Source organism: Eutrigla gurnardus (assembly GCF_963514095.1).
Source record: "Eutrigla gurnardus genome assembly, chromosome: 9".
Taxonomy (NCBI): Eukaryota; Metazoa; Chordata; class Actinopteri; order Perciformes; family Triglidae; genus Eutrigla; species Eutrigla gurnardus.
Window position 1 is genome coordinate 7,154,761 of NC_139923.1, and position 27,999 is coordinate 7,182,759.

At 40.6% G+C, this 27,999-nt stretch overlaps 1 protein-coding gene across 1 annotated transcript; it reads right to left on the reverse strand.

Moving 5' to 3' along the window:
* LOC311018003 (ethanolamine kinase 1) lies at nucleotides 1-27,999 on the reverse strand. Its single transcript, XM_084016725.1, has 8 exons — nucleotides 27,516-27,999; nucleotides 21,060-21,322; nucleotides 19,845-19,979; nucleotides 13,571-13,719; nucleotides 12,964-13,047; nucleotides 11,909-12,069; nucleotides 8,748-8,821; nucleotides 1-136 (listed from the first exon to the last, which is right to left on the reverse strand). The coding sequence occupies exons 1-8, from the start codon at nucleotides 27,654-27,656 to the stop codon at nucleotides 67-69; spliced, it is 1,077 nt and encodes a 358-aa protein (XP_083872851.1). The 5' UTR covers nucleotides 27,657-27,999; the 3' UTR covers nucleotides 1-66.

Sequence of the window (27,999 nt, forward strand, 5' to 3'; positions counted from 1 at the left end):
AATGTACATGATATGACAAACGATGGTCAGTCTTCGTGGAATCACAGCAGGTTAATGCTTTGGTTTCTAGCATGCTGTCATTCCAAAATATTCCTCTTTCTTCTCGAAGTAGTAGTTGAGTCGTGCCACGGCATATCTGGGAGAGCAGAGAAGAGTGAAAACGTGATCAGAGAACATTTTTCTGCAAAGCTCTTAAATGTTGTAAAATCCGAACCCCATACACTGTCCTTGGATATTTACGGTGTGTAATCACAATGCATGGCTTCAAGGTGACCCAGGACTTTTGTTGCATATACTGTCATTTTCCTGTCTGTTTTTTTCTTCTTCTTGTTTTTACATTCTGGTCCCTTTCTACTTGGTTTAAAAAAATGAATAAATAAATAAATCTATGCAGTTTTCATTCAACAAGCCAACTGCATTGAACTAAAGTCTTCCCTCAGCAAATTAAAATAGTATCACGTAGGATTGCCTTTTTGTCATGTGTGTTGTGCCTAGGTGTTTTTAAAAATGTTTTCCTTACACGTAGGGACCTGTGAACACCATCCATTCTGTCCTAGTATTCATTATACATAATGGACGTATTAACTGAATCACTGTTCAACGTCACCCGTTTTGGGCAAAAGAGATGGAATTAGATCAAAAGAGTTTCGATCCAACAATTCAATAACCTTTCATCTTCACCATTTCTTTTCCCGTGTCAGATTTGGTTTCTAGGCTTCTGCGGAATAATTATAATTATATAATGTTTTGGAAATGAATAGAGAACTTCCTCTGTGAATGCCACCTTAACAAAAAACGCTGTATATATCAAAAGATGGCAATTCAGAGAAGCAATTCAAATGTAAGTTCTTTCACTGGAAGATGAGGATGTGGTTCTTTGGCCGCTGTGTTCTGGGTTTAACACCGGTGACACTGTGCTGGGTAAAGAGAATAGAGGGATGAATGGACAATAATTAGATTGGTGCAGGAAAACACTTAGAAGCCTGTCGACTGTAACCCTGCAGTCGGCACTGCGTGTCTGTGTTTACTTGTTCCACTTTGCACATTTAATTACAGGATATTCAGTTGGCATCCTAAAACCACACTCATTAGTCATTATTTGATAGGAAGCTGACTATCAAAGATGTGCAGAAAATAAAGTGTAAGAGGAAATATCCTTGTATAAATACATATACATAACACAAGCAGTAAAATAACACATTAACTAATATGAAGTAAACATCATGTTTTTCTATACCCAATGCATCCTAGGGGCCCTAGTTTCGTAGACTAGGCGTAGTCAGCGCGCAGCGCACGTGCGCCATGCCGACGGGGTGTGTCTATGGCGTTATATTTGTGCCACATTTATGAAGGACGCTCGCTCAACTTGGCGTTACAAATGTGCCACAATAGCAACCAATCAGAGACTTGGAGAAGCTCAATTCTGATTGGCTGTTTCGTCTCCAATCACAACGCTTCCATAACATGCCGAACGAGTGGGATTTTAGATTTCCAGCCGGCAGAATGGCTAGAAATTCATAACTCATGTGACGTTGTGGCGTATTATTGTTTTCACCATTTGATTCTGCCATTCTGCTTTATCCGACTTTATTTGCGCCTTGCGCCTTACGCCAAGAGTAGACTAGGTTGGAGCTGGCGGGCTTTCGGCGAAGTCTCGGCGAGGGTTTTTACCATGAAACTTCCGCTATGCCAAGCTGAATCTGTGACGCCTCCCCCTGCTGCGCCGCCACACCCATCTTGGTGCAGGTGATCCACCAAACTGCCAAACCCTGCGCCCCCTGCGCCGCCCTGCGCTGCGCCATGAAACTAGGGCCCTAGGGCCCTATTAGTTTTATTGGGAAAGACTATTCAGCATCCATAAGTATATTTCATTTTGACTGACATGACATAAGCAAATTATGTTATAAAACAGCAGAGAATTGTATGAAAGCAACTGATACATGTCCAAAAGCATTTGCAATCTGTTCATAGGAAGGAGAAATTGCTACTAGGATGTGCACAAATTACTAAATGTTGTGGAGGTTGAACTAATAGTTATGAGAATTTTCATTCTGATCTGAGAAAAGCACCAAAGCGACTCAGAAAAACTGTAATCTTTATTGCAGATATTTATTCTACTTGGTTTTCTTTGACATATCTGGCCTTTGTCCGCTATGTTCTTGGTGGAGGCCAAAGGCCAGATATGTCAAAGAAAACCAAGTCATCATTATTTATATCCATATCTAATCATTTGGATCCCTCAGTGTACATGGTATAAAAGAGTTAATGCAAAAGTGTCATTAATCTAAAAAGGTGTATACGTTGTATTGGATGTGCCTCTACAATAGTGGGCTCATCCAGCGTCCATTACAGGTCTGACTGCAGATCCATGCTTATAGCTTCAAAGCATTGAATCTGAAAGCTCTGCCAAAGATTCAGAACTTAACGGCGAGAAAAGTGTTTTTGCATTTATTCAAACCATATTATTGGACGCTTCAATAAATCTGATGTCTGAGTGTTGCCCTTGGCCATTATACGATACCCTTTGAAATTAAGTGAAGTTTCAAAAGCTCAGCAAATGAAGGCACAGAGAGGAGTGTGTCCTTTAATCAGTGCTTTCACTGAACTCCTCAATGCCAATATGTTCTCACTTTTTGCTCAGGGAGACAAAAAGATAATTTACACACATGCCTTTTAGTTCCTTGTTCACCATCGCTTTGTTCCCCACCTGTATCTCTGGGTAAAGCTGCTCTCTAATTATTGTTTCCAAGTCTGATTCCTGTTGTCTGCTTTTCATAATTTTTCTAGGGGTTGTTTCTTTCTTGTAGTTACTTCACTTACGGGGCACCTTCAGACAAAGAATACACACTGTTGAAAGACATTATGCATCTAACCTTTGCCAATGGAAAGTAATTATGAAAAAATGGGGTAAAATAAATCGTGTTGGCCTTGAGGAGCGAGCATGCAAATTTCACATCTGTCATTGCAGTTTGGCGACACTCAATCACCCACTGTAACACAGGCTTTATTAAAAATTAAGTCTGTCCAGAGAAAACACCTTTTGATGGTTCTCTCTTCACTCCTTAACCTGATTGTATGAAAGCACAAACCTGTTTTTTTACTGTGAAAAATCTTTGCTTCAGCTTTTCGAACTAGAAATGACCGTTCGACTACAAACATCAAACTTTTCCTTCACAATCCTCCTGGCAAAACAAGGGCCAAGCACCACGTAGTACCGATGCAAGTGACTCAGAATTCTGACAGCTAGAGCTCTTTATCTTTTAAAGTATTTTCCTCTCACATTCTTATTAGAGAAGAGCAGCCATTTGCTTCTCATTTTCTCATTGAATGGGACGGTGAGTTTTGCTGGTTAAATGAAAAATGTCGCTAAATAATGTTAAACTTGGCTGTTTTGGTGTCTATAATAGGATCACTTGTGAGTTAATAAATTACTTATTAATTATATGTTATGTATGGCAGTCAGATAATTATTTAGTTGCTACAAGATTTCTCAGACTTTTTGAAGGGATTATGGACTAAAATGCCTGATTTGACAACAGCTTTTAAAAAAAAATGTTTTAGGCTGTTTTTCAATATTTGTTATTGTTGAATATATAAAAAAATAAAAGGCAACGTTTTCCAGTGATAATTAAACTGCTCTGTTCTGAGAGTTCTAAATATATTTAACGAAAAGGCTCAAAATTACAAAAGTTCTACCAAATATGCTTTATTTGTAAGTGAAGAAGTGCACCGTATTCCACTACTTACATCACTTGATGTTGTTATTGGTGAAATTTGCGTTAGCCCCACCAAGGGCTAATTAATTGCTAATTATTTGCTTTTACTCTTAAAAAGGCATGTCCCTTAATGTTAAGCAATATATAGCATTTAGAATAAAAGAAGAATAACATATTGCCTCTTTAATTTGTGAGAAAGATCGTAGACATTGTAATTTAAATTGCCCTGTATCAAAGTTGCAATACGCACACTGAGAAATCTGACACTTTTACACTGGGAAGCTGAACACTTCTCCAAAGGTCTCCAAAAGTAATTTAATGAACATTCAATTACCTTTGGTTGAATTAAAAGTCAAACAGAGCTTCAATGTCAAGCTATCACAAAATAAACAAAACAAAAATCATCTCGTCATAGCGCTTTTGTTCTGTTCACCTAATTACCTGTTGCACTCACACCCTTCATAATTGGAATTATATTTAAAACACCCATTTAAAAGAACTGCAACCTTCACAGGTGATCCCATTCATCCCTATTTTTATTACGGCCACGACCTAAAACTAGTGCGCTTAACATTTATCATCATCAGAGATGAAACTGAGACGTTTTTCTATTTAGCAGGAGTAGGGGGAAAATGAACTCCCTCCAAAAACAGGTATTCCCTTTCACAATGTGCTTTTGTGCACGATTCCCCCTCAAATTTGCAGTCAGGCTTTTCCAAACAGTGGGCCTCCTCCTCCATTTCCTAATAATAATGTCTTTGTCAAATAACGGCTCACCTTGCCAACAGATCCACAAATCTAAACCGCTGACTCACAGACACTTTCAACACATGAATAAAATCATATAAGGAAAGTAAATATGGACGGTAGGAAGAGGGCGGGTTTGCATTCCCCTTGTGGCTCCCTATTGTCACATCTACATCTGGTCCTGGTTAAAGCACAAGGCCTGGACGACGCCTGTCATTCGTTGGGAAGTCTGCAGAGATTTGGCTCAGGGGGATAACAGTGGGAGGAAACCCACCCACCCACACACACACACACACACACACACACACACACACACACACACACACACACACACACACACACACACACACACACACATTCAGGGTTTAACTCTAACTTCATATCCCTTCCCTCAAAATCACTTTTTATCACAAAAGCATAAAGCGGCGTTCTGTGTCCTCTCTTGACGAAATAACACTGCGTGGTGAAGCTGAGGGTAAGGTTGTGGTCACGACAAGTTAGTTAGCTACATTCATCATTATATTTCAAATTAAATCAAATTACTTCATTTACTGTGGAAAAGGTCTTGCAGCAATTAACCCATGCAGAATTATCTGAATTTTCTCCAGCACTGAGGCTTTGATAAACTGAACGCCCAGAACTAACCAATAGACGGACAAAGTGAGCGACTAGTTTGGGGTGAAAGTCAAGCCTATAAAGAGACAGCTACCTTGTTGTGTGTTTCAGCTTGATTTGGAGAAGAATTCCCCCTTAATTAAAAAAAGAAAAACCTTGTAAACAATTCGGTCGAAGCTTGGGAAAGGTCCTTAAAGCCATATTAGCACAGCTGTGGACCTATAACGTCTAATACTTGCATAGGTCGTCCATGATGGTAATCCCATTTGAATCTGCCATATGTCCATAATTAAAAATTGCTGCAAATGACTTACCATATTCCAAGGTTTTTGTTAGAACATTAATGCTGTGGGAATGTTGGTGATTTGGGGGTCATATTTTTTTTTTTTTTCTGCATCTTCCTCAGTTGAGAATTACAGAGGCTTCATTGGCATTTATAAAATAAAGTTTTGAAAGCATTGTGGACTCAATCTTGCTAAACAGCATGGAGACCCATTTTGACAGGCACTGGAGGAAGAGGTATTTCGGAATAGTATATAAACATAAATATAATCTATACAATATAATATTTAAAATGTTGTTTATATGTGCCGATGTTGCCTAGAACCTTGAGATCATATCTGGGGGATAATGTCAGTAAATTCATGTAAAATACAGACTTTGCTTATCCCATAGGAGGTCCCCTTTTAATACCAGTCCTGTATAAAAGGACTTAATGCTTCAGATTAAACCGAGATTCACTGTTGTAGGACACAGGTAGCCACTGGTTCCAACATAAAGCAGCGAAATATTATTCTTAAGAGCCAGATATTATTTTCAGATATTCCCAGAAAGTTACAAGGAGAGTAAATGGTTTGCCTCTCATCAGTTTTCAGTAGTTAATGATGCTAACAGCACTGATAGTGCAAACAATGGCAAAAGTCCCAACCGAGCTAACAGGGTTTACCTGACATGCACAAAAGCAAGAGGAAGCTTGGATCACAACACACACAGAGGCTCAGAAAGACGTAAGATATCTTTTTCTGTACATTTACGTTGCAAATATGTGTTTGCAGTGATATTATGCTGCATTCTCCTGCTAGTCGGAAGAGCCGACGAATAGAAAAAAAGGGGTTTGCTGTTGCACTGCGTATCGAGAAAATCCTTTTGTGATTCCATAAATGGCATTGGTCTGGTTAAGTGTACAGATTGAACGCACACAAGCAACAAACTCGGGTATCAAAATGGTCTTCAGCATTAATGCCCTGAATCACAAATATTGCACCATGAAGGCAGATATCTAGAGATATCAGATGCTTTGTACATTTGAGGCCTTGTCACACCACACACCTGATTTCTCATTGGGCCAATTGCTGAATTCCTGTAGCTGTCAAGCTAACTGCTAACACGCTAATCAGCTGTGACATGCTAATGCCAGTCAGTCCCAATAGCACTTTTCCTTCTATGACCACTGTACAGTGGCGTTAACTTGACCCCCCAGCATTTTGTACTCGGGATTGTACACTATTTGAATCACAATTTAATATTGAAGACGGAGAGAGAAAAAAAGGTTTAAAGTTCACTTACTTAATACTTTGCTACTGAATGTAAATGTAAGTTGCTTTTAGCTATTTATAAAAATGACAAGAACAGTCTCATAAGGGTAGGACTGCGGTATCTGCTCAGTGTCGATGTATTTAAGTAAAAAGGTGAAAGTGAGGACAAACTTGACAGATGCTTTCTGCATAGTCTCTTTATTAACAGCACGAATGATTAAGACTCCTGAAAGTAGTGTTGGCAGAGGGAATTAGGATGTACATGTGTGTATGAGAGTGTGTATTGGGGGGACAAAGGTTGCCAAGGTAGTGATGCCGTCAAACCTACTTCCCCACCGTTACTCCGAGCTCATTTAAGTCGAACCATCCAGTTAAAGAAAGGTAACCCGACCCTCGCCATGCACTTTAGGACAACCTCAGCTGGCGGCTTAGAGGAGCAGACGTCTAGCAGGCGCATGTGGCCCAGCCAGGGATGAGAGACGTATATGTAAGGGAGGACCGACGGCATGGGAACAATAGTGCCTCTGTGCCTCAGCACCCCTCTGGATCACATTTCCTCCGAGGTCCAGATCGAAATGAGGCGGGGGCCCTGTCGCTGATCTAGCAAGCGAGTGGAGAAAGCCACACAGAGGGGAGGGTGCCGTATGTCAATAGTGATTAGGATCGCGATCACAACTGTGGCGGGTGTGGGGCACACGGGGAAGGGAAGGAAAAAGTGGGGGTAAGTGAAACATTTCGCTGAACTTTATTGTCTGGCTGCTGGTACTGAGGAATGTCTCCTGGACTTGTTTAAAGATAACTACGTGGAAAATAGTACATTTAAAATCAAATCAATTAGTTTACATTTCTTTAAAAAGTGCTTGTGAAAGCTGATGTTTCATCTTTTTAAGATTGGTGGTTTAAGAGTGAAGAAAGGCAGATCATTTCATGTGTGTTTATATATTGTTTGTCTGCTTTTAAAAAAATAAGCGTGCTTGTCCTACCTGTTTTATTAATGTCATGAAACACTACAGTTCCCAGACCTTTACTGCAACAATTTTCTGTCATGCTATCCTAATGAAGATCTTGTCTTGTCTAAACATTGTAATACAATAGTGAGTGCTTGAACTCAATGAGCACGATATATATTTCCCCCTTTTGTATACATCTAAATGATGTATGATGATGATGATTTCAACACTGACCCTTTATTCTAGAGCACTTTACAACAACCATACAATGCCAGGTCTCTGCAGCACTACAATCACTAGTCATACACGAGCACAAGAACATCATATTCTGCTCTCAGTTATCTCTTACAGACGATGGTTGGAGCCTTGGGTAGGCACTAGAGATGACGGTCTGACTGAAGAGTCGGTTCTTTGAACCAGGTTCATCCACTGAGTCGTGGAACCGGGTGTCGGGAGCAAATGAGTAGGTTCTTATTCAAATATAGTTTTCCTTTCGCTGTCTGTCCCAGTGGCTGCAAATGCTTAAGTGTTTGGCAGCAGGAAGCCCGTCTTGTTCTATGGTGTTTAACTAGCTGGTCAACTAGCGCCTCTACTGGCAATATAGAGCTACTGCGTACCCAAGTAACAACCGGTCATATGAACCACGGCTCACGACTAACTCAGGACTCACTCAGGACTCACTCAGGACTCACTCACTTGACGACTGAGAGCCGCGAATCAGACCAAAACAACAACCGGTCCCATGAACCACCGCGACTCAGTATTCCTTGCCGACGGTGTGCTGCAGTGACTCAGACCATAATAAGAACCATCTGCCATATTAAGAAGTTTAATGCAGAATGCTGCTATGAAGGTAAGAATTAGACTGTTGGTTGCGGATGAGATGATTTGAATCCAGGTTTTAGTGCACAGTGACGTTTGTTAATGTAGTGGTGGATATGACATTTTAATGCACAGTCAAGTCAAATTAGGTCAGATTTAAAAACAACAGGAGGGACTAAAAAACAAAGGCCGAGGTGGTGTTAATGTGAAAGTGGTGCTTAATGTCAGGAGGACTTTGATTTGAATATTAACATTAATGTAACATGTCTATTTTGTGCAGCGGTCAATGTACAACACAACCTACCAACTGAGGACATTAAGTAACCACTGACCTTTAAGTCGCCTTCGTCAGAAATACAAACCTTTGAAAGTCAAAATCAATGGAGGAGAACTGTGATTGGAGGATGGCCCAAAGACCCCAGAAGAAGTTCGATGCCTGGTGGAAGAGGATGAAAAAAACTTACCAAAAGAGTAGTGTTTAGACTGACTTGTTTTGAAGGAATGCTGTAGTGTTTTAAAATGTGTAAATGTACATGCACGTCCGGTAAGCTGTTCATTTTTATTTAAATAAAGCAAATAGAACATGTGTGTGTGTGTGTGTGTGTGTCTGTGTGTGTTTGAATGTAGACATCACTCAAGGGGGCAAGACAAAGTAAAACTTAAAAGCTTATTTGAAGTAATCATCTTGGACATAACTTACAAGTAAATATTATGAATGTTTTAGTTTTTCACTGGGTTGGTGAAATATTCCACTGTTGGTAACGTAAAACAGCAGCAGTAGCATTAAAGAACACAATGGAATGTGTCGGCATGCTCGGTTCAATACTTGATAGGAACGGTAGCAAGAATGTGTGACCGACATGCAATTCTCATGCACCCTTTTGACGATCCAATTAAAGCTTCAAAAGCACACTTCTTCACCCCCCCCCCCCCCCCCCGCCAGCAGGTCACAGCGGGGTCAGATGTCTTCAGCAGCAGAAAACGCTGGCTGAATGAAAGTGTATAAATCTGGATCATGTTTGTGGCGTTTGCACACTTGTGAAAATACGTGGTGCCGATTGTCCTAAATCAAACATCCCAGGTGCTGTAAGGTTCCACCAACGTTGTTTTTCTTTGATGTTTTGCTACATTTCCATGTGCCATAGAGCAGAACTGTAAAAACACACTCCAGTGACCTCCAGTTGTCGTGTTATAACTGCTCCCAGAACTGCTGCTGCTGCTGCTGCTGCATGCCAGCTGCACGCTGCTCAGTCAGAATGACAAACCTCTGTATTGAATGGTTCCCTCCTTAATGGCTTTGCTCACTTAGGCTTGCGGACTTCCATGCCTCCATAAATTTCTGTTGTTCTCCACCCTTATTGTAAATCTTCATGGTAGGACCACTAATGGCAAGTCCTAATAAGATCCAGACAGGCCTCTGTTCTGTGGCCCAGTGATATAATCACATTTTTATTTGATAATCAAATAAAGGGTGGAATGAAATGCTTGAAGAGCAATGTGCGGTTTTCCCTGGGCTTCCCCCCTACTCCCCCCCCCACCCCCACTCCTGGCAGATTTTCATCTCTAATCTCTGTTTTGAGCTGGAGAGAGAGATTGAGCGTGTTTCCATTATGATTAATAACTGCTCTCCATTAAGAGAGCATTAGTCTAACACTAAACAGAGGCCGACGGTGACAGGGAGCCATTGAGAAAAAGGGAGATGAGAGACGTGTGGGCAGAGTGACATCACAGAGCCGCGGGCCTCAGCCTCGACATCACGGGGGGATCCCTGTGGAGGAGGCGAGTCGTAAAGACCCCGCAGCGTCTTGGCACAGTTTGCCAGGGATTAAGATCCGAAAGAAGCAGCTTCACACCGCAGAGTTCTGGCAGCTGGCCAAGCTTCGTCGACGGCACACAGCCTCCTTTAGTGCAGACTGGTTCCTTTGGTTTTATTAATCTCTATTCTCATTCTACTGAGACTTAACAAGTCTGAATTCAATGTAGTTTGATTATTTCAAGCAATTAGCAAATGCTATGAAAGTGATACAAAGGGATAAAATTGCATTTCACCCAATTCATAAAAAAAGAATGCAATATATATTAAAAGACATCAGACTGAATTGATGATTTTTGCTGTTTTGGAATTTTTCCAAAGCCTGTTCCACATAATCAGCTATATCATCTGGTTTTACCAGACGCAATGAGAAACTATAAAACATTAGTGAGAGCTTTATAGTGCAAATAAATGGTCGACGATCCTGTGGACGCAACTTGTGATGGAAAAGGGATTGAAAATTGTTTAATAAATTGTCAGAAAATATTGAAATATTCCCATCAAAAATGTGTGTTGGAAATTGTGTGTTTGAAAGTGTCCAAAATCTTAACTAACAATTAACAATCAGCAAATACCGCATTTGAGAAGCTAGAACAAGTAGATCTTTGAAAAATACTTTCAAAATAATAAATGAGCTCAAATGTGGCACTCATTGTTTCACATTATAAAACATTGGATGATGGATATTTTGTTTATTATGTTTTGTCTCATGAAAAATGAAAACCAGTAATGAAAGGCTGAGGATAAAAGTAAACTTAGTAAAATATTGTACATAAACAAAAGATTTAGTGGGAAAAACGTTGCTATTTGTGGATTTTATTTAAAAGGAGAAGTTCAGCTCGATTCCTTGAAATTATCAGGCTCGGTATCCCTCATTTTCACACACGGCTCGTCAAAACGAGTCCAGCTGGAAACTTGGCTTGTTAAGCGTCAATGATCAATTCCTCCCACTCCCCTCGAGTCAAGCGTCCTCCACGGTTTGTCATAGAAAATCTGATTTCAATCAACATGATGTTATCGCCTCTCTCTCTCCATTCCAGGCTTCATTTCTTCCCTCGCTCTCTCTCTCTCTCTCTCTCTCTCTCTCTCTCTCTCTCTCTCTCTCTCTGTTTTTTTGGCCAAGGTGCAAGTTATTTCAAAAAATAATATGCTTCCTCATCATTTCTGGCCTATTTCAAGAGACATTCACACCACCCCAAAATTGGTCAGGGCAAGTCTGCATATTGTGTTGAGCTATGAAAGCACTTTTATACAGATAGTCCAGCTCTGCATGAGCCACCAAAGAATGAAAATTATGGTCACAAGGAAAATAAGTTTGGCTGCTGTCTTTCATTTTTCCCTGCGGCAGTTTCTAATCAACTCAGATGGATTCCATCAAACTTTGAACAGTGGTGGGTCAGCCGTGGATGGTTGGGTTTTCTTTGGGGAGTTTTTTTTCCCTCTCTCTTTCTGGGAGCTGGAAAAGTAAATTGTTAAAATGTGATGGTGAGGTGTTGCCGCCCTGTCATTTCAGACGTCTGCGCACATATGGATATTGTTGAAATGCACACTCTAATCTGATAATATTGAGATATTTGAGTCCCTCCAGAACTAGAACTTAAAAAAAGGAAATAACTACTGAGAGATTTGTCACTTTCCAAAGTCTTTCCAAAGTGTTGAGGCACTGCATAATGACATATTTCAACAAAGTCAGTGGGAGCAGACACTCACCAGTGAGAATTTGCAGACTTGAATGTAGAGCTGCGTAACTTCTGCCTCTGTAACAGTGACCTCATGTCCTGCGCTGTGCTTGTAACTCTCCAGATAGGCCATCAGCCAGTCCCTCTGCAGCTCCGGACTCGGGTAGCGGCTGTAGTTCACATCATTCACACCTTGAATGCAAAACACACACAAACGCACAATGCTAGTGGAACTTCTGTAAGAGTTTTAATTCAGCAAAATTTCAGTCTAATTGAAGATTTGCCACAGAGCTGCGTCAGCTCAGCTTCGTCAAAACGTGTCACTTCCACATCATGTGCTCCAAGCATTCTCCACATCAATGCATGTACACATGCATTCAGTGCAGAGAAGCTGACAGCACCGTCAGTTGAGCAGAATCTTTTTAAAAAGGCGATTTGCTGAAATTGAATAGTCAAATATTGTGGGACACAATTGTCATTGTGTTCTGACAAAAATGGATAGAAAGGACTTCATCTTATGATTGTTTTCATTATCTACTTTGTAAATAATTATTTGCAAATAATCTTTTAGTTTAAAAAAGTAAAAAAGAAAAAAGAAGCATTTTCATGCGTTTGGGTCATTCTAGCCACAATTGGGTACATGATAATTTGAAGGTTGACCACGTTTGCACAGTTGGCCAGCGCTGACATGAAAGCTGACGTGTCAACACGTCTCTTCAAAACTATCTGAAAAGTGATAAATTGATGATTGTTCCACAAGTGTTCAAATGAACCCTGTCGAGCTTCGCTATGACACAGCTGGTACATCAAAGCCTCTTCTATCGCCGTGCAGAATTCACACCCAATACAGCAATTTGTCGTGGCAGCATCAGAAGAAGGACTGTTTCATGGTACATGATGGCAGAAAGATAAAATCATATCATAGTCAAAGAGACAGGGAAAACTGGCCAATGATTCTGCATACAATTTACTGTATATTCAACTTGGACTTCACTCAATATTCTACATTAGGCAATCTTTTATGTTCTGGCCATGAAACAGATTTGGAGACAAATTGGACTTATTTTCATCACAACACAGACCTACCAGCAAATTCATTGAAGTGATTGCCAATATCGAAGGCCTGGTAGTTGTAATCGGCATACTCGTAGTCAATGAATCTCACCATTCCTGATGGAGGAGGAGACCGAGGGGGAAAGAAGCAGTGGTTACCAGGACAACATGACGACGTACAGGTTTTAGGTACGGTTGTATAACCGACGACTCTCCCTCCCTTTATTCAAAGTACAGAACCTTGTCGGAGTCAAAGGAACAAGGAGGCTCTTTTGACTGAAAGGTCCCCCGGCATCCTTGTAAAATATGTGCGAGATATGAAATCACAATAACAGGATACTACAAATAAGGTAAGATATTTAATGAAGTGGGAACACATATTTAGTGGCACAAATGTTTGCCTCTGGATGTAAAATAAAGGGAAGGGGTATGAAGATTCTGTTATTTCAAACTAATGAAAGGAAATATAATTTACATTATAGTACAGATCACTACAATTAAAGCGTTGAAGTCAGTCTTATATTCCTGCCCGTACTGAGTTGCCTTCATGCATTCTGATTGATGATCCGCCACAAAGGCGTATTTCAGCGTTGCATGCAGCGTGTTTTCAGTGCCAGTGATGTGTGCGGCTGCTCCTCACCCTCTTTGTGGTTGTAGATGATGTTTTTTGTCAGAAGGTCGTTGTGGCAGAGGACGGTCGGCGAGTCAACCTGCGAGAGGTGTCTTTTCAATGACTCCATTTCCACTGACAAAGTCTCAAAGCTGGGCACCTCTTGTAGAGCCACGGGACTGAAAGAAGCAAAACCAGTGAAATCGCTTTTTCCCTTCTCTCTTCCCAACTGTTAAGGCAAGATTGTCTGCAGGGGATGTTTCATGAGGGGTGTCTTGAATTCAAAGGCAGAGCACATTTTCAGTGCAGTTCAAAGTTCAGGATTACCACATTTCAGTGTGCCACACTTTCTTTACAAAAGAGCTTCAGCTTGTAGTTTGAATCACATTTAGGAAAAACAGTAGTTTCACACGATATTTGTGATCATAACACAGGCGACATCATTATTCATCTTAATATTCATCATAATACCCTACAGAGTCAAAATCCTTCCCCTTAAATGTTTTCTTCATTTGATTAAAGATTCCTTGTGTTTTTGTGAACACCCTTTGCTTATTTGCATATCAAGCTTTTTTTGTGTGTATGTTGGCTTTCTTTCTATTATTGGCAATGGTTGAAGAAATGTTCTGATCTTTGACCTGCGTAAAAGTACTTTTACTTGTACCCCTTCTTATCTTACTTATTAGAATTTGTCCAAAGAAAGACCTGTAATTAATATGAATTTGAATGTATGTTTATTTGTGGGTGAATGTGTGGAAGAGGGGGATTAGAGCAGCGTTTCGCAAACTCTTTTGCTTGGGACCAATTTTTTTAAATTATTAAACCTAATCTGGTTCGTGTTAACTGTGTTTGCTTGTTTTAACTGTAAGATGTTCTTGAGTGTTTAGAAAGGCGGCCATAAACAAAATGTAATATTATTATTATAATCTATAAACTGTGAATTTGTGGGTAAATGAACATTCCTCACCATTTCATTTTCATTTCCACATCACCTTATAATATCTTAAATAGGTCAAACAGCCATTAAGCCAGATGCATGTATCATGAGTTAGTTAGTTAGTTTACTTAGTTTTATGCCTGTTATTGAAAAATATACACGCGTTCATATTTTTTCATCTCATCAGTTTCATTAAGATTTAATGTTATACGTAGGCTACAATTATTAAAAAAGGTATGAACATTCAGATTGTCTCATGTGGCTTAAAGGTGTGCTGCAGATATCAATGTCTAATTAAAGACACTGAAACATTTAAAAAAAAAAAAGTCAAAAATGTATTTGGTGACCCTAATAAAAACTCCTGCGACCCACTGGGGGTCCAGTCTTTGGGGATAGCTGGTTTAGAGGGTTTGTAAAGTCTTGTTTTTTGAACTTCAGCTTTATTATTTTGTGTATAACATCCGTAACCTTTTTAGTGTTAATATTTATAATTAATAATAATAATAATCTGTTGTGTGTGCTATATTTCAAATTGTTACATGATTATATATTATATCATTGGAATAGTATTTCTGATGCATTCATTTTTAAACACCTTATATGCTGTTGGGTCGTTACACCTGTATGTCAAATAATAAAATAAGTCAATCATGTGTTTTGTTTGTAAAATCTTAATAATCAAAGTAAATGTTACTGGGGAGTAAAACAAGCAATATTTCAGAAGTACAAAGTAAATGAAAATAGAATCCCTCACATTGCTCTAAATTGTAGTCTTCACAAATAATTAAAAACAAGACGCAGAATAATGCCTAATGACTGAAGTGACTATGAAGACATTCGTATGCCTCATTCTAAAGTGGTACTATTATGGTTTTTGTTAACTACTTTGTCAAATGTTATTATAAGGCTCAATTTAACCCGGAATTTCCCCTTACACATGGTGACTCACCTGCCGTTTAGAATCGTTCACCCCAAAAGAATTTGAATTGTCTGGATCTGAGCAGAGTGTCGGAGTCCTGTTGTCTCTGAAGGCTGTATCAGAGGAGTGTATGGGGGAAACGCACACTTCTTGCAATTCTTCTTACAAATCCAGGATTAGATCATTAAAAACTACGTTTGTTACATGAATCTTAAAAAGAGAGGGAATTTCCCCCCCGAACATTTGGCATATAATATAAAGAAAGGGTGTGTGGAGAGCAGCGAAGGGGGAAAAAATCTACTTGTATAAATGAAGGGAAAACAAGACTTTTATGGTGCAGTTGTCGGAGGGAGCAAGGAAGTGCAGATATGGAAAACCAACTTTGTAACAAATTCCACACTTTTCTTCTCGGAGCTACGTGTTTGTAGACGGAGGCGAGCAACAAGCCTCATGGAGAGGTTACATGCCTTGTTTTCACTCCGTTGATTGCTCGATATATCAAAGAAGGCACTAACGTCCTTGGACGTCAGTGCAAAAATGCACCTGGAAGAAATGCTGCGCAAGCATCCGTCTCATAATTAATTCCCCTGTTTTCCCTCTCAGTCGTCAGGCCACGATAAGAGGCTCATTTAAACAGTGTAATTTAAACACTACCTATTTATCCGAGGGGGGAACAAACAGATGCACCAGTATTATACACACTTGTAGACATAATTTAGTGTGGCCTGTTAGGAACGCACAATAAAAGCAGAGGAGCAGAGCCGTGTTTATAGTCGTGACACAGAGCCTCGGCTCCTTATACAACAGTCACTTTTCTATCTCAGTCCTCCTTTCTGCTGCAGATAGACAGATCAAGGAAGGAAGGAATAAAAAAACACACTGATCTCTTAACATGTATGTAGATATGTACATATCTTTTTTTTAAATATCTGATTTCATTTGCATATTTGCTCATTCTTATTTGACAAACTGTCAACTGAAATAGTGCAAATACTGTAAATCTTAATTCCAAATGTCATTTTCAGAAAATCTCAGCCAAGAATATTAGTGTTGAGTGTTTGATTCACATCCACCCGCCTATGAAATCTTTGTGTTATTTAAAAATCAAGCCCCTCTGACATGCATAATTTATCCATCTCCTCTCTGATATGAATAAAAACACACACGGTTGAATGGTGAATCACCCTGATTCCTTTTCAACCCATCCATTGCTTTAAACTTAACAAACTGACTTTACCATAGAAAGCTGGTGATTACACTGAGTCAAAAGCTAAATGAAAAACTTTGACTTTAAATGGAAACCTGTCGTCTTGCCATCAGATCTTTTCCTCTCTCTTTTCTGTCCTTTTCACGAGAAACCGTTTCGTCAAGTACATTCACCTCCTGCTCCTCGTCAAGTCTCTGGAAGGTAATTAGTGGAATTTCCTCCTCTGGCGCTTCATTATCAATGTGCCTTATTTACATATGATTTCAAACACCAGCTGAGCACTGTTTTTTTTTCTTTTTGCAGTTTTATGCGATTCGTGGGAGTGCAGACGGGAGACGTAGCGGGGGGCCTTCGGGAGAAGAAGAGGCTGCACTCCTGCTTTCTATTGCCTTTCTGTCTTTTCTCTCCCATCTCTGACTTCTACTGTGCACTCCCTCTCCGAACCTTGCAGCTGCTACAGCCTCTCTCTCTCTCTCTCTCTCTCTCTCTCTCTCTCTCTCTCTCTCTCTCTCTCTCTCTCTCTCTCTCTCTCTCTCTCTCCTCTGTATATCTCTCTCTCTCCACAGCGGGTGGCTTGAGAGCTGAAGACCTCCTCTGCAGGTGCAGCCTCTTCCTGCTCTGTCTCTGCCTTTCTATTACCATTTCCTCTGAAGATCACATTCATACCAGCACTCATACGTTCTCAAGTACAAAAGTTTCTCAGATGCTTGTTTAAAATTGCTATTTTTCTTCCTCTTAATTTTTTGGTCTTCTCTGTCGTTGACTCTGCTTCTGTGTGTGTGTGTGTGTGTGTGTGTGAGGGTCTGCAGTTGCACATTCAAACACACCATTTAGTCAGAAATTAAGCTCTTAAATCTCTTGAGTCTCATAAATGATGCTGTAGAGTTCCTTCACTTTATTCATCTTTTTTTCCCAACACTCTTCACCTATCATAGTTATTGATATTCCCTGATCATTTTGAGTTCTTCTGTACGTTTTTGTTAGAGTGGCGGTGGACTGTGTCAAGCCCCTTAGTCACACAAATGTCTCACAATATAGCACCATCTATTGGGCCTCTTAATGTGGTGCAGCCTGCTTATGTACATGAATATTACAGCGAGTTATAAGTAACCCATTGTATAAATCAGGAGTTTTAGAACAAAACGTGACATGTTCTGTTCTAACGAGAATAAGAATAGTTGTAAAAGTTGGTTAATGAAATAAATCTCCTCATATTCAGATGTTAATAGTTCATAACTTCTCTGTGCTCCAACTCGCTCCAGTACCTTGGCAGTGTCCTTTCTAAGCACAGACCAGAATGACAGGAGCGCAGTAGAGTTCTCATGGTTATTCGTATTTGAAGTACTTAAATGAATGGATTCATAATTAAATAGTAGATGAACCAGAAAATACAGACATAGTGAGTGAGAATAATTTCCTGTGTCTTGTCTCCTTGATGACAAAGGACTTAAAGGTACAGTGTGAATGATTGAATTGCCTCTAGCGGTGTGGTTACAGATTGCAAACCAACTAAATGCCCTTCCACACACTCCTCCCTTTCCAAGACTGTGGTGAAAAGAAAGCGACAGCGGGCTTCTTATTCTGTAAAAATGTGTTTGGATGGTTCTACTGTAGAAACACGAGGGTGCGACACGGCGGACTCCGTGAAGAGGACCTGCTCCCTGTGTGGATGTGACGGAATCCACCTCAGCCAACTGAAATGTAGCAATTCTTAGGTGATCATACACTAATTAAAACATCGACTTTCTCTCAGACCTCTGTGGGAGTTTTGTCTTCCTGAATCTGGAAATCTAAAATTCAACAGTCCCCTCCACAGTCCCTTTTATTTAATAAATGACTCACAGAGGCACCAAGCGCTTTGTGCTCAAACTCCATGCTGCGACTTTGAGACTTTGAGACTCTGAGCCTTCCAGCCTCCGTTTGCATGGACTTCCGACCCCGCCGCTGCACACATAAACAAGCTTGAACGTTTGACCGATAAGGGAGAGCTCTGCAGGAAGCTCGTGGCCAAGCGTCTGTTTCTTTGTAGTGTCTGGAAGGCCCCTCCAACCTCTCACCCCGTGACCCCTGTCAGAGATAATGCAATGTCACTGCCACGGAGGCCACTCCCCCCGCCTTGTCCCTCTGACCAATGGCAGCTCACGGGGCGGCATGTATCTGCATGGTGAGTGAGGTGAATGTGCAATTCAAGCAGCGACTGTTTCAGTTACTTTAAAGACAATGTTGTTTGGGTGGAGAGGAGCGCCGCCGGCAGGTTTGAGAAATGTACATTTGGCATGTGAGAAAACGATAAGACATCAGTGGAAGCGCTGCTGCCTAAAAGATAAAGACGTGGTACATGGTGCTGGTTTCCATCAAAGGGATGAGTGCAAAAATCTACCACTGAGGTATTTCCCCCCTGAGGTAGACTCCCAGCACCAGCTCAGTGGACATTAGTTTATCACTGAGGAAACTTCCACAACAGCAGACAAGAGAAAGCTCTACTCTCTCACTCTAACACTAATGTAAACCTCTTCCTTCTTTTGATAGGATACTTGACCATTCACTAAGACCCGCCCCCTCTGTTACTGTTGCTCACCTGCAGTTTCCAACGATGGCAGATCAAGATGCTAAATTCACTGTAATTTATAAAACGATGCATTCTTGATTTCAGACAGTGGTAGACACATTGGCGGCCATTAATTTTGAACAAAACATTTATTCCAGTCCCTACATTTTGTGCTTCTGGCTCCTGAAAGGCTACAAATCAAAAGCTTGGCAGACTTGCTGTGCTTATTATAGTCACTATGCTTTGATTGGACAATAAAAGTCAATGGTCAACTGGCTTGGTTTTTTGCTTTGGATTTTCAAAATGGTAAACACATTAGAAACGTTTCCAAATCTGAAGTTCATGTCTGACCGAGCCCAAGCAGCCATAGAATGCCTTTCTAGTTGGCTCCAATGACTCAGTACAGTGCTGTGATTGTAGGATAAAGTCAGCTCCAATATGAGCAATAAGATGTGCCAATTGGTCGGACATTTGCTGAGTCATGGTACTTTTAATATCCATACGCACCGTTAATGTTTAACTAAACATTCCTTGGACAAATACATTCTGCAGACTTCATTTTCTAAAGAAAAACCAAGCTTGCAAGATGTATTTGGGCTGAGCAAAGCTACTGCCGATGTGCTCTCGGGCATATGCGTTGAGATGACTATTGTATGCTATCTAAAACGATGCTGTGATGGTGTTGACCGTTACCTCTTTGGGGAGCCGCTGACATTGCTCTGCACCAGTTTGAGAAAGTGAGACATTTTTGTCCAGAGATGAGGTTCAACAGGCGGACCACATTTTGGCCGGATAGAGTGGATTCTCCCCATCTCTGCTGCGATCAATCTGCGGAGAGAAAACATTTTCTCAGATGAGCCTGGCTGACGCTGTTATTGCACAAACAACCATTATCGGAGCAGAAACACGACTCCCTTTACATTTAGCACTCTTATCTTGTTCTCCTTTTCAACAAAAAAATGGGCCTTGTTGCGTTCGTGACCTTTTGACTACTTGAGTGCTGCTTCTCGAGGCATCTTAGCGGTGACATAAAGTTTTGTGGGTATTCCTCACGGAGGGTATCGGGCAGGGAGAGGATGATTGATGCGTATCGTGGCCCCGGCTGTCCAGCCTCGGCTGGCTGTGTTGTGTCCTACTGTCCTGCGGTGAGAGTAATGATGCTGGCCTGTTATCGGGAGGATAATGAATGAAACGGGGGGGCATGACTAAACAACATCAGTCAACGTGAAACATGACTGAAATAATAACACCTGCATCAGCACAATTGAGGTGCTGCACATATATACACACATGACCTGCAGCAACTAACTGTTTTCTTAGACAACATAAATGGTCAAGGTTTTACATCACTCTCAATAAACCTGTTTCATTTATATATGCCATATTCAGTTTTCACTTTTAAGATCACAATTTAAAATAGGTAGCTTTGCTAAAGTAATAAATTTCACAGTGTAATATTATATCATTAGTCACAGTTCATTATGGATTTAGCATTGTTTTTATACAACATTTGGCCAATGTATGAACTGAATAGACAGCAAAACATTTCAAAGTAAATACATATTTTTAAACTATATTTTAATTTTAGACTCTACTTTATAAGTGAATGTTCACATTTGTTATGGATTCTGAGATAATATATGAAGGCGAATTTGATGGTCAGGCTGAATCTCAATTTTTTTTGAAGACTCTTAAACGTTTACATTTTTTAAGACCAAATTGCTACATGGGATGATAATGATCATATTGCCGTTTCCGGCTGTGAATGTGGGAACTGTGGGAATGTGAGCCAGGACATTGCCAAAAAAAAAAAAAAAAAGCGTACACACATGATCCCAGCACTTCTCTGGTAAGATTTCTTTTTTCAAAAGTAATAGATGAAAATCTGAAAGCTGTTTGGGCAGAGACCTGTAGATGGAGGGCTGCCGGAGCAGCTCGTCATCCAGCACTGTCCCTTGAACAAACTCGTAGCAGATGCCGTTCTGGAAGCTGCAGTAGATCTTTGGACCACACCCGTGGGCGTGGAAGACCTGGAACATCTCCACCTCACGGTCGCGGTTCACGTAGAGCTCCGTCATCCTGCCGTACAGTCGCACCAGGACACAACCGGGTTCCTGGAGAGAGGCCACGTAGCAGCCAATCAGCTGGTTGGTGATGCCTTCGGTGAACGTCTGCAAGACAGAAATCCAAAAGAGAAATAAAACTCAGTTTATCAACAACATGTTTCTTAAGAGGCTACAACCCTGTACATTGTGCAGCTTAGACAATATCTATAACATTGGGACAACACAACCTTTGCTGTTAAAATGTAGTTTTTGATAGCATTCCTGATATTTCTGACACGTGGACAGTAAAATTAGAGCATTGTTGTATAACAGGCAGTCATGTAACTTCTGTAACTATTGTGTAAATAAGTTTAATGGGTCACTCTCCGAGACTTCAGTCCGAGTTACTGTTTATCTATGATAATGTTGCACTCAAAAAGGTTAATACATGTCATAGGTTTGGCTTCAGGACTCTGGATGACAACTTTTGGTACCATTTAAATTTACAGGCTGCTCATTTTTCTGCCGTTAAGACACAGTGCTGTCCAACAAAATAAAGTACAGAAACTGAGAGATAATTTACTGTCATAAACTGGTAATGCTTTTCCTTTGTTTCAGGTCATTCATTCCTGATTTTGTATTTCCTGTTACTCACCTAAGATCACTTCCTTCCCTTTCTGTGTGTGCTTTCCCACCACTTTTGATTGTCTGCCCTACCTTGATCAGTTTCACCCTGTTAGCCCTGCAATCTGAAAAGTAACCGCTAAGAGAACAATAAAGCAACATAACATTAAAAGAAGTAAGAGTGCTTTTGGTCATATTGGTGAATATAGTGCTGCAGAGATGACATATTGTTGTAGGCCACTCCCCGAGGTTCCCTCCACAAAAACACAATGGGGTACTTCAATTGGATTTTGGATTATTGTCGAATATGACATAACGACAGACTATCAACTACAACATGATATGAGCATTGGTATACAGAAAGAGGCAGTAAAGGCGGACTTATCAGTGTGAGGATGTTTTGTAGTCTCATTTAGCCACTCGCTAGCAACCGTTAAAGCTTCAAAATTCACAAGGGGTATTTATGGACGCATCTTATATCGTAAAACAAAACATTAAAATGTCTTAAACGGGTGTTAACTACCCAGGAAACCAATTAAAAAACAAACTGACTTTGAGTTAAGGTGTCTGATGCCAACTCCTTTCTGGGGTTTTGACTCCTGACATGCAGCCCTCTTGCATATTTGAAGATAAGTCACACCATATTGTATTATATTAACCAAGATGGTTGGTTGTCAGCTAATATTGTTGCCCTGTCTTGTAGAGAGACTGAGTAAAAAAATGCAAAGTGAATAAATGCATGATGTCAAACTGGCGTACAGAAAAAGCGATACAGGTATATACAACAGTCATGCAGATGTAGAGGTCTAGGAGCCGCTTCCAGCCTGTCCTGCTCTCTGTGTGTAACCTACAATACCACAGTGACCACTGTTTGCCTGCAAAGGCCCCATGGGACGTTTGTTGTCATTCGGTGGTTTCTCAAAGTCAGTGGCATTTTCTGAGCCTGAGGCCGTGCACACACAAGTTTTTCATTCAGAATGTGAACACATGCCTACCTTGACATCTGATCACAGTGGATGGCGACCTTTCTTTGTCTCTGATCGGCAAGTATTGTCTTTAAATGACAATTGGGCAAGTGTTGCTGGTGTACTGCATTTTATTTGATTGAAATCAAGCTTGTGTACCTAAACTGCTTTTGTACAAGCGCTGAAACGATCCGTGCCAATACTAATTTTTTTCCTTTTTAATTGATGTATTTTCCATGAGGCCCTTTGACATTTCTCTCTCATGTTTTTTCCTTTTGTTTTACATTTCCTTTAAAAGTAAAAGTGCATCTAAAGCACTCAAATTACCTTGAGTTCTATCTATTGTTTAATTTCATAGACAGAAACTTCTTCACAGGAAGGAGTAAAACAAGAGTGGCAATACACAAAGGTTAAATGCAAGATATAACAAAAGTATATAAAAAAGAACTCACACTACACAGTTAAAAACACAGTTGGAACTATATGCCCTTCGCATGTACAGTGTGTGTATTCAAACAGATGAACACAATCCATCATTAAAGGCTGAAGGGAGACATCTCGTCCTTTGTGTACACTACTGGACCCGGTGTAGATTGAGAGGTCATCCACCCAGTGTGCTGTCACATAACAAACATAAACCCTATTTCTCTGAAAGATTGGACCTTGTATTTGCACACGGGACCAGAATCGTGTTGATCTGAAATGATGCTCTGACAACACTGCACATCTGTTTCCAGGGTTAATAAAATAAAAGTGTCTATGTTTGTTGTCCAGTCACCTTGGATTTACATATACATTTAGGGCATTTAGCAGACGCTTTTGTCCAAAGCGGCTCACGATAAGTACATTTGTAGAAAGAAAGAATCCACAACATATCATTGCCGATAAAGTAAGAGCAAAAAAGTAGTGTTAGGTCCTTGTCTGAGTAAAGTAGTAGCTGTAAGCAAACATACCTTAAGAACAACAGTGCTATGATCAAAGTGCTTTAGGTAAGAACATAGAAATGCTTTTTGTTTTTTCATCCTTTTTTTTGGGGGGGGGGGGACATTTGTTTGATTTCAGCGATGGTGGTACCAGCCGGCCAGCTGAAGTAGAGGAGCCAAGTGCTCGCTTCGGGGCGTGTGGTTTGACCAGTGTTTGAAGGTAGATGGGTGCTGTTCCATTGATGGCCCTGAATATCTATATAGATTGTCCCGTCACATCTGACGTCAGATCAAAGGCGGATGGCACGCGTAACGGAAACTCAGCCTCTCGGACCAAAACATCTCCCTCTCTCTCTCCTGTTTTTTATAGTATGGACATTGTTATTATTATGATACGCACGCACAGCGCGTGATGAGCGTGGTTGGAGCAGCGGCGCTGCTTCTGTCATCGGGTTGTCAAATGATGGAACTTGCACTGAACCTCCCCTAACGCATTAAAGGTGAGGAGAGGAGCTCATTTGATTGGTGAAGATCTGAATCGGCTGTATTAATCCCAGTCCACGCCTCGTCTCCTCCTCGTCTCCTCCTCGTCTCCTCCTCGTCTCTCACTCAAGCCTTCTTCTCCTCCCTCTTTCCCACTTGCGCCGGTGGGCGTGACGGGAGGTGTGCCTGCGCGAGCCTGCGCGGTGCACGAAACTTGCAAAGTCCAGGCGGACACACCCCGTCGGCACGGCGCAGGTGCGCTGAAAGCTGACTGCGCCTGGTCTACGAAATTAGGGCCCATAATTGTCACATGACCCACATTTAGCTGCTGTCCAAACGTATGGATTTTAAGTCAGCTGGGTATTATATTCCATAGAATGTTTGGTATCATTTGACTCCGTAGCTTCTCCCCTTTCATAGGACTACAAACATGGCCGCACTGCTAATGATTTCTTCTTCTTACATTTTAAATGAGCACCCAAAAGGTAAAATTTCTAGATTTCTAAACAGTAATCTTTGCACTAAAATACACTTTTGGTCTTGTTTTGTGAACATTAGGGTCTAAACTTTGAGCAACAGTTAACACCATTGTTCCGTTTTGTTTTTTTAGCGGATGAATATGGCTGTAGTTTTATTGGCCCTTCGGTGGACCTGATTGGGCGGTTAATCAAACATTGTAATGAATGTGATCTGCCATCAAACCACTGATCCACCCACAAACTTTTTAACTTGTTCAGGCTGATTATGCTGATTTGCATGCTAGAAAAGCCCATTTAATAACAGCCAATCACAGAGGAGTAATTTGCATCAATCAAGCCTGGTCAACGCACGCCAACACAGTCGTAAAGGGTTGACTCAGCCTGTAACTGAGAACACCAGGGTCAGTGAATCCTCACATTTCTGCTCACATTGGACTGTTGAAAAGCCGTGATGTGGAGCTCACATGCACTCAATGCAAGCATGGTTTTGTCACTTGGCAATTTCAATAAAGTTTATTCAAACACAGACAGCGACAACTGTGTCTTTGATAGTGTTGACTAAAAGTCTTTCTTTTGTGCGTTAGAGGATAAGTATGGAGTTGTGGGGGGCTCTACAATGCATAAAATATGATCTCAATTTCAGTCACGACTGCAGTTTGTAAAATACACTGACAATAATATTCAAACAGGTTCACCACAGTTCATGAAAATCCTTTAACAGCAGCCAGGAGGGAAATTGTATGGAACTGCTCAAATTGCAGTAACACAAAGGGTGAAACGGAATGAATTGAGTTTTATATTCCGTGTGGAGGCAAGAACCTCATCTTAACTCTACATTTTAACGTTTTGATCAAATGAGTGTCATGATCAAATTTAAAGTTTGCCCTCTCCAAATCTTTTTTTGATTCTCTTCATCCATGCAGCTTTCATGTCTGAAGATACAAAACAAACACAATTGGATGGACAGAAACTCTTTACTAATGTCACAGTGACATTGATGATGCAGTGACAATGTCAAAGATTATGATAACGTGTCACTGAACATATAAGTTAGGGACTTTGCACAGTCCAAACCTGTATCCTACAAAATTACATTCTCAATTTTGTTCTCTCCCAGATTCCGTCACAGTTTTGAACACGCGTTGGTGTTACAAATTAAAACAAAACATTACAAAACAAAAAATGAAACAAGACTAGGTTAGATAAGAAAAATAAAATCATGGTTTGGCTTAAAAATAGTTGCATTTGTTATAGTATCTACCAGGGGTGTGACGATACACTCCGCTCACGAGACGAGACGAGACACGATATTGGGTTCACGAGAACGAGACGAGACGAGATTTTAAGAAAACTACAATGACAAAATATATGACTGGACCAACAGACTTTAATTTAACAGAGTTGCACATGCATTTTGAAATATTTTATTATAACTCTTTACATGCATCATGTAAGCATGATCTTTTAATAAACTTCTTCTTTCACAAATTTAAACTAAAACTAACATTTATTAAAGTTAAAATAAAATTAAATATTTTCTTTTTTCCAAGTGTAAATATGTGCAAAACCAAATCAAAGTTCTACTTTGTCAATACAGAGTGTAAATAGTGCAAACGGAGCCTGACCAAGTATGTCATGAACAACATGCTGCAACTACAGCATCTTCAGCATCTCTGACATCGCAGCTGTCAAGTGTATCAATGCTTCGGGAGTTTTGTCTTATCTCTGGGCTGGTGATGCTGCTATGGCAGCTTGCTGCTCAAGGTAACGAGCCAGCATATCCAACGTGCCCGTCGTTAACTTGTGTGATGGCAATTGTAGCCGTTTCTGCTTGGACATTTTCACCGCGGTAGCCGCTGAACTACGATGAAAAAAAGCAGTCACACGTCTCACCCGCCCGAGTAAACGAGCGACGCGGGGAACACCGAGGCCAGCTTGGGTTGCAAGATTTATAGTGTGCGCAAAACAGATGTGCGACAATCCCGCGTCGCGCACAGCCACGTCCATATTACGTGCATTGTCGGTAACAATAAGCGATGCTGTGGTTGGGTTTTTTAAGCTCCCAGTCAGTAACAGCTGTCTGTAAAACCTCAGCTATGTATAGCTCACAAATCTTGCGAGACGGATTTTTAACGCGACGAGAAATATCGTCGACTTTAATCTTGTCACACCCCTAGTATCTACGCTATAGACATAAAATAAGTAAGCATGGAATTTTGGTTTCACACAGCACATGAACAGTCCTCTCCTTGGTGAAAGTCCTGTGTTTGTCTCAGCCATGCACCACTCCAACCTACTCCTGTTCATAAATAAACATATTTGTGATCCACCAATCATTTGTGATACAATCATGGACAGATGATACTTTGAGATACTCTTTTATCGGCCCAGTCACGAGGAAAAGGTTTTGCCATTGTATGTTTCCATGGGATATGCTGAATGGATGGGGTTTTTTTGTTAGCGCCAGTGACGTAGTAGCATGATATAACTACAAATGTGAAAGTCCACCAAGGGTAGGAGGGGGGAGTGGATGGGTCAGGTCTTTTACCCAGGAGGTTGGTGTTCGTGTTCCCAAGGAGACACGTTGACTTGATGCTTCATCCATAACATTGTTAACATAAGTCCGCTAATGGCAGTTATTGTTTTCGTTGTTTATATGGTGGTGATGTTACTTTTTTATTTTTAACAACATTATATTCCCATCCTTAACCTTAAAGTTGTTCTGTTGCCTAAGCCCTACCAATCCTTTCACAACTTGACATTGCACGTTTCAACAAGGCTGATATGAAACATCATTCCATCATTCAACGTATCCTGCAGTCTACAGACACAAACATGTACTCGCCTTCATCTGAATGTCCAGGTCCTTCCAATGAGGACGGAGTTTGCTCAGGAGATCCAGGATTCCTCTGCGTGGTTCATGCTCATCTATTTGGAGATCCACATGGAGAAGCTGATTCTCGGCAACAGAACGCTGACTGTCCATTTTTCCAACGAAACAGATGTGAAGTCTTAAGACTCTTCGTAGAAAGTCTTGTCCAGAAACTTTTGGACCAAAGTTCTACTCTGTTGGAAAACAATCAAAACATTCTCCAAACACGGATGATTCTTGAAACAAAAATAACAAAAGAAACTTGAATGAGGAATAAAAAGTCTTAATGATGGCAATACGATCTGCAACAGTTCTACCATCTGCTTTTACAAAAACAATTCGAGAGCCTTCAGTGGAAATTCCAGGTCACTCAAATTGTCCACCGGTGTGTCCGGTTACTCAGCAGTCCGGCTTCCTTATCAGGGGCCAATGTTCCTATGGGCATCTTCATCCCCAC

Excerpts from the sequence above, each read along its gene's own strand:
- LOC311018003 (XM_084016725.1), bottom strand. The coding sequence starts at position 27,656 with ATGGACAGTCAGCGTTCTGTTGCCGAGAATCAGCTTCTCCATGTGGAT. Across the intron at positions 12,070-12,963 it reads TCACTTCAATGAATTTGCTG|GTGTGAATGATGTGAACTAC; the intron begins GTAGGTCTGTGT and ends TTTGCATTCAAG. Across the intron at positions 137-8,747 it reads ATTGATTTTGACTTTCAAAG|ATATGCCGTGGCACGACTCA; the intron begins GTTTGTATTTCT and ends CTGCTCTCCCAG.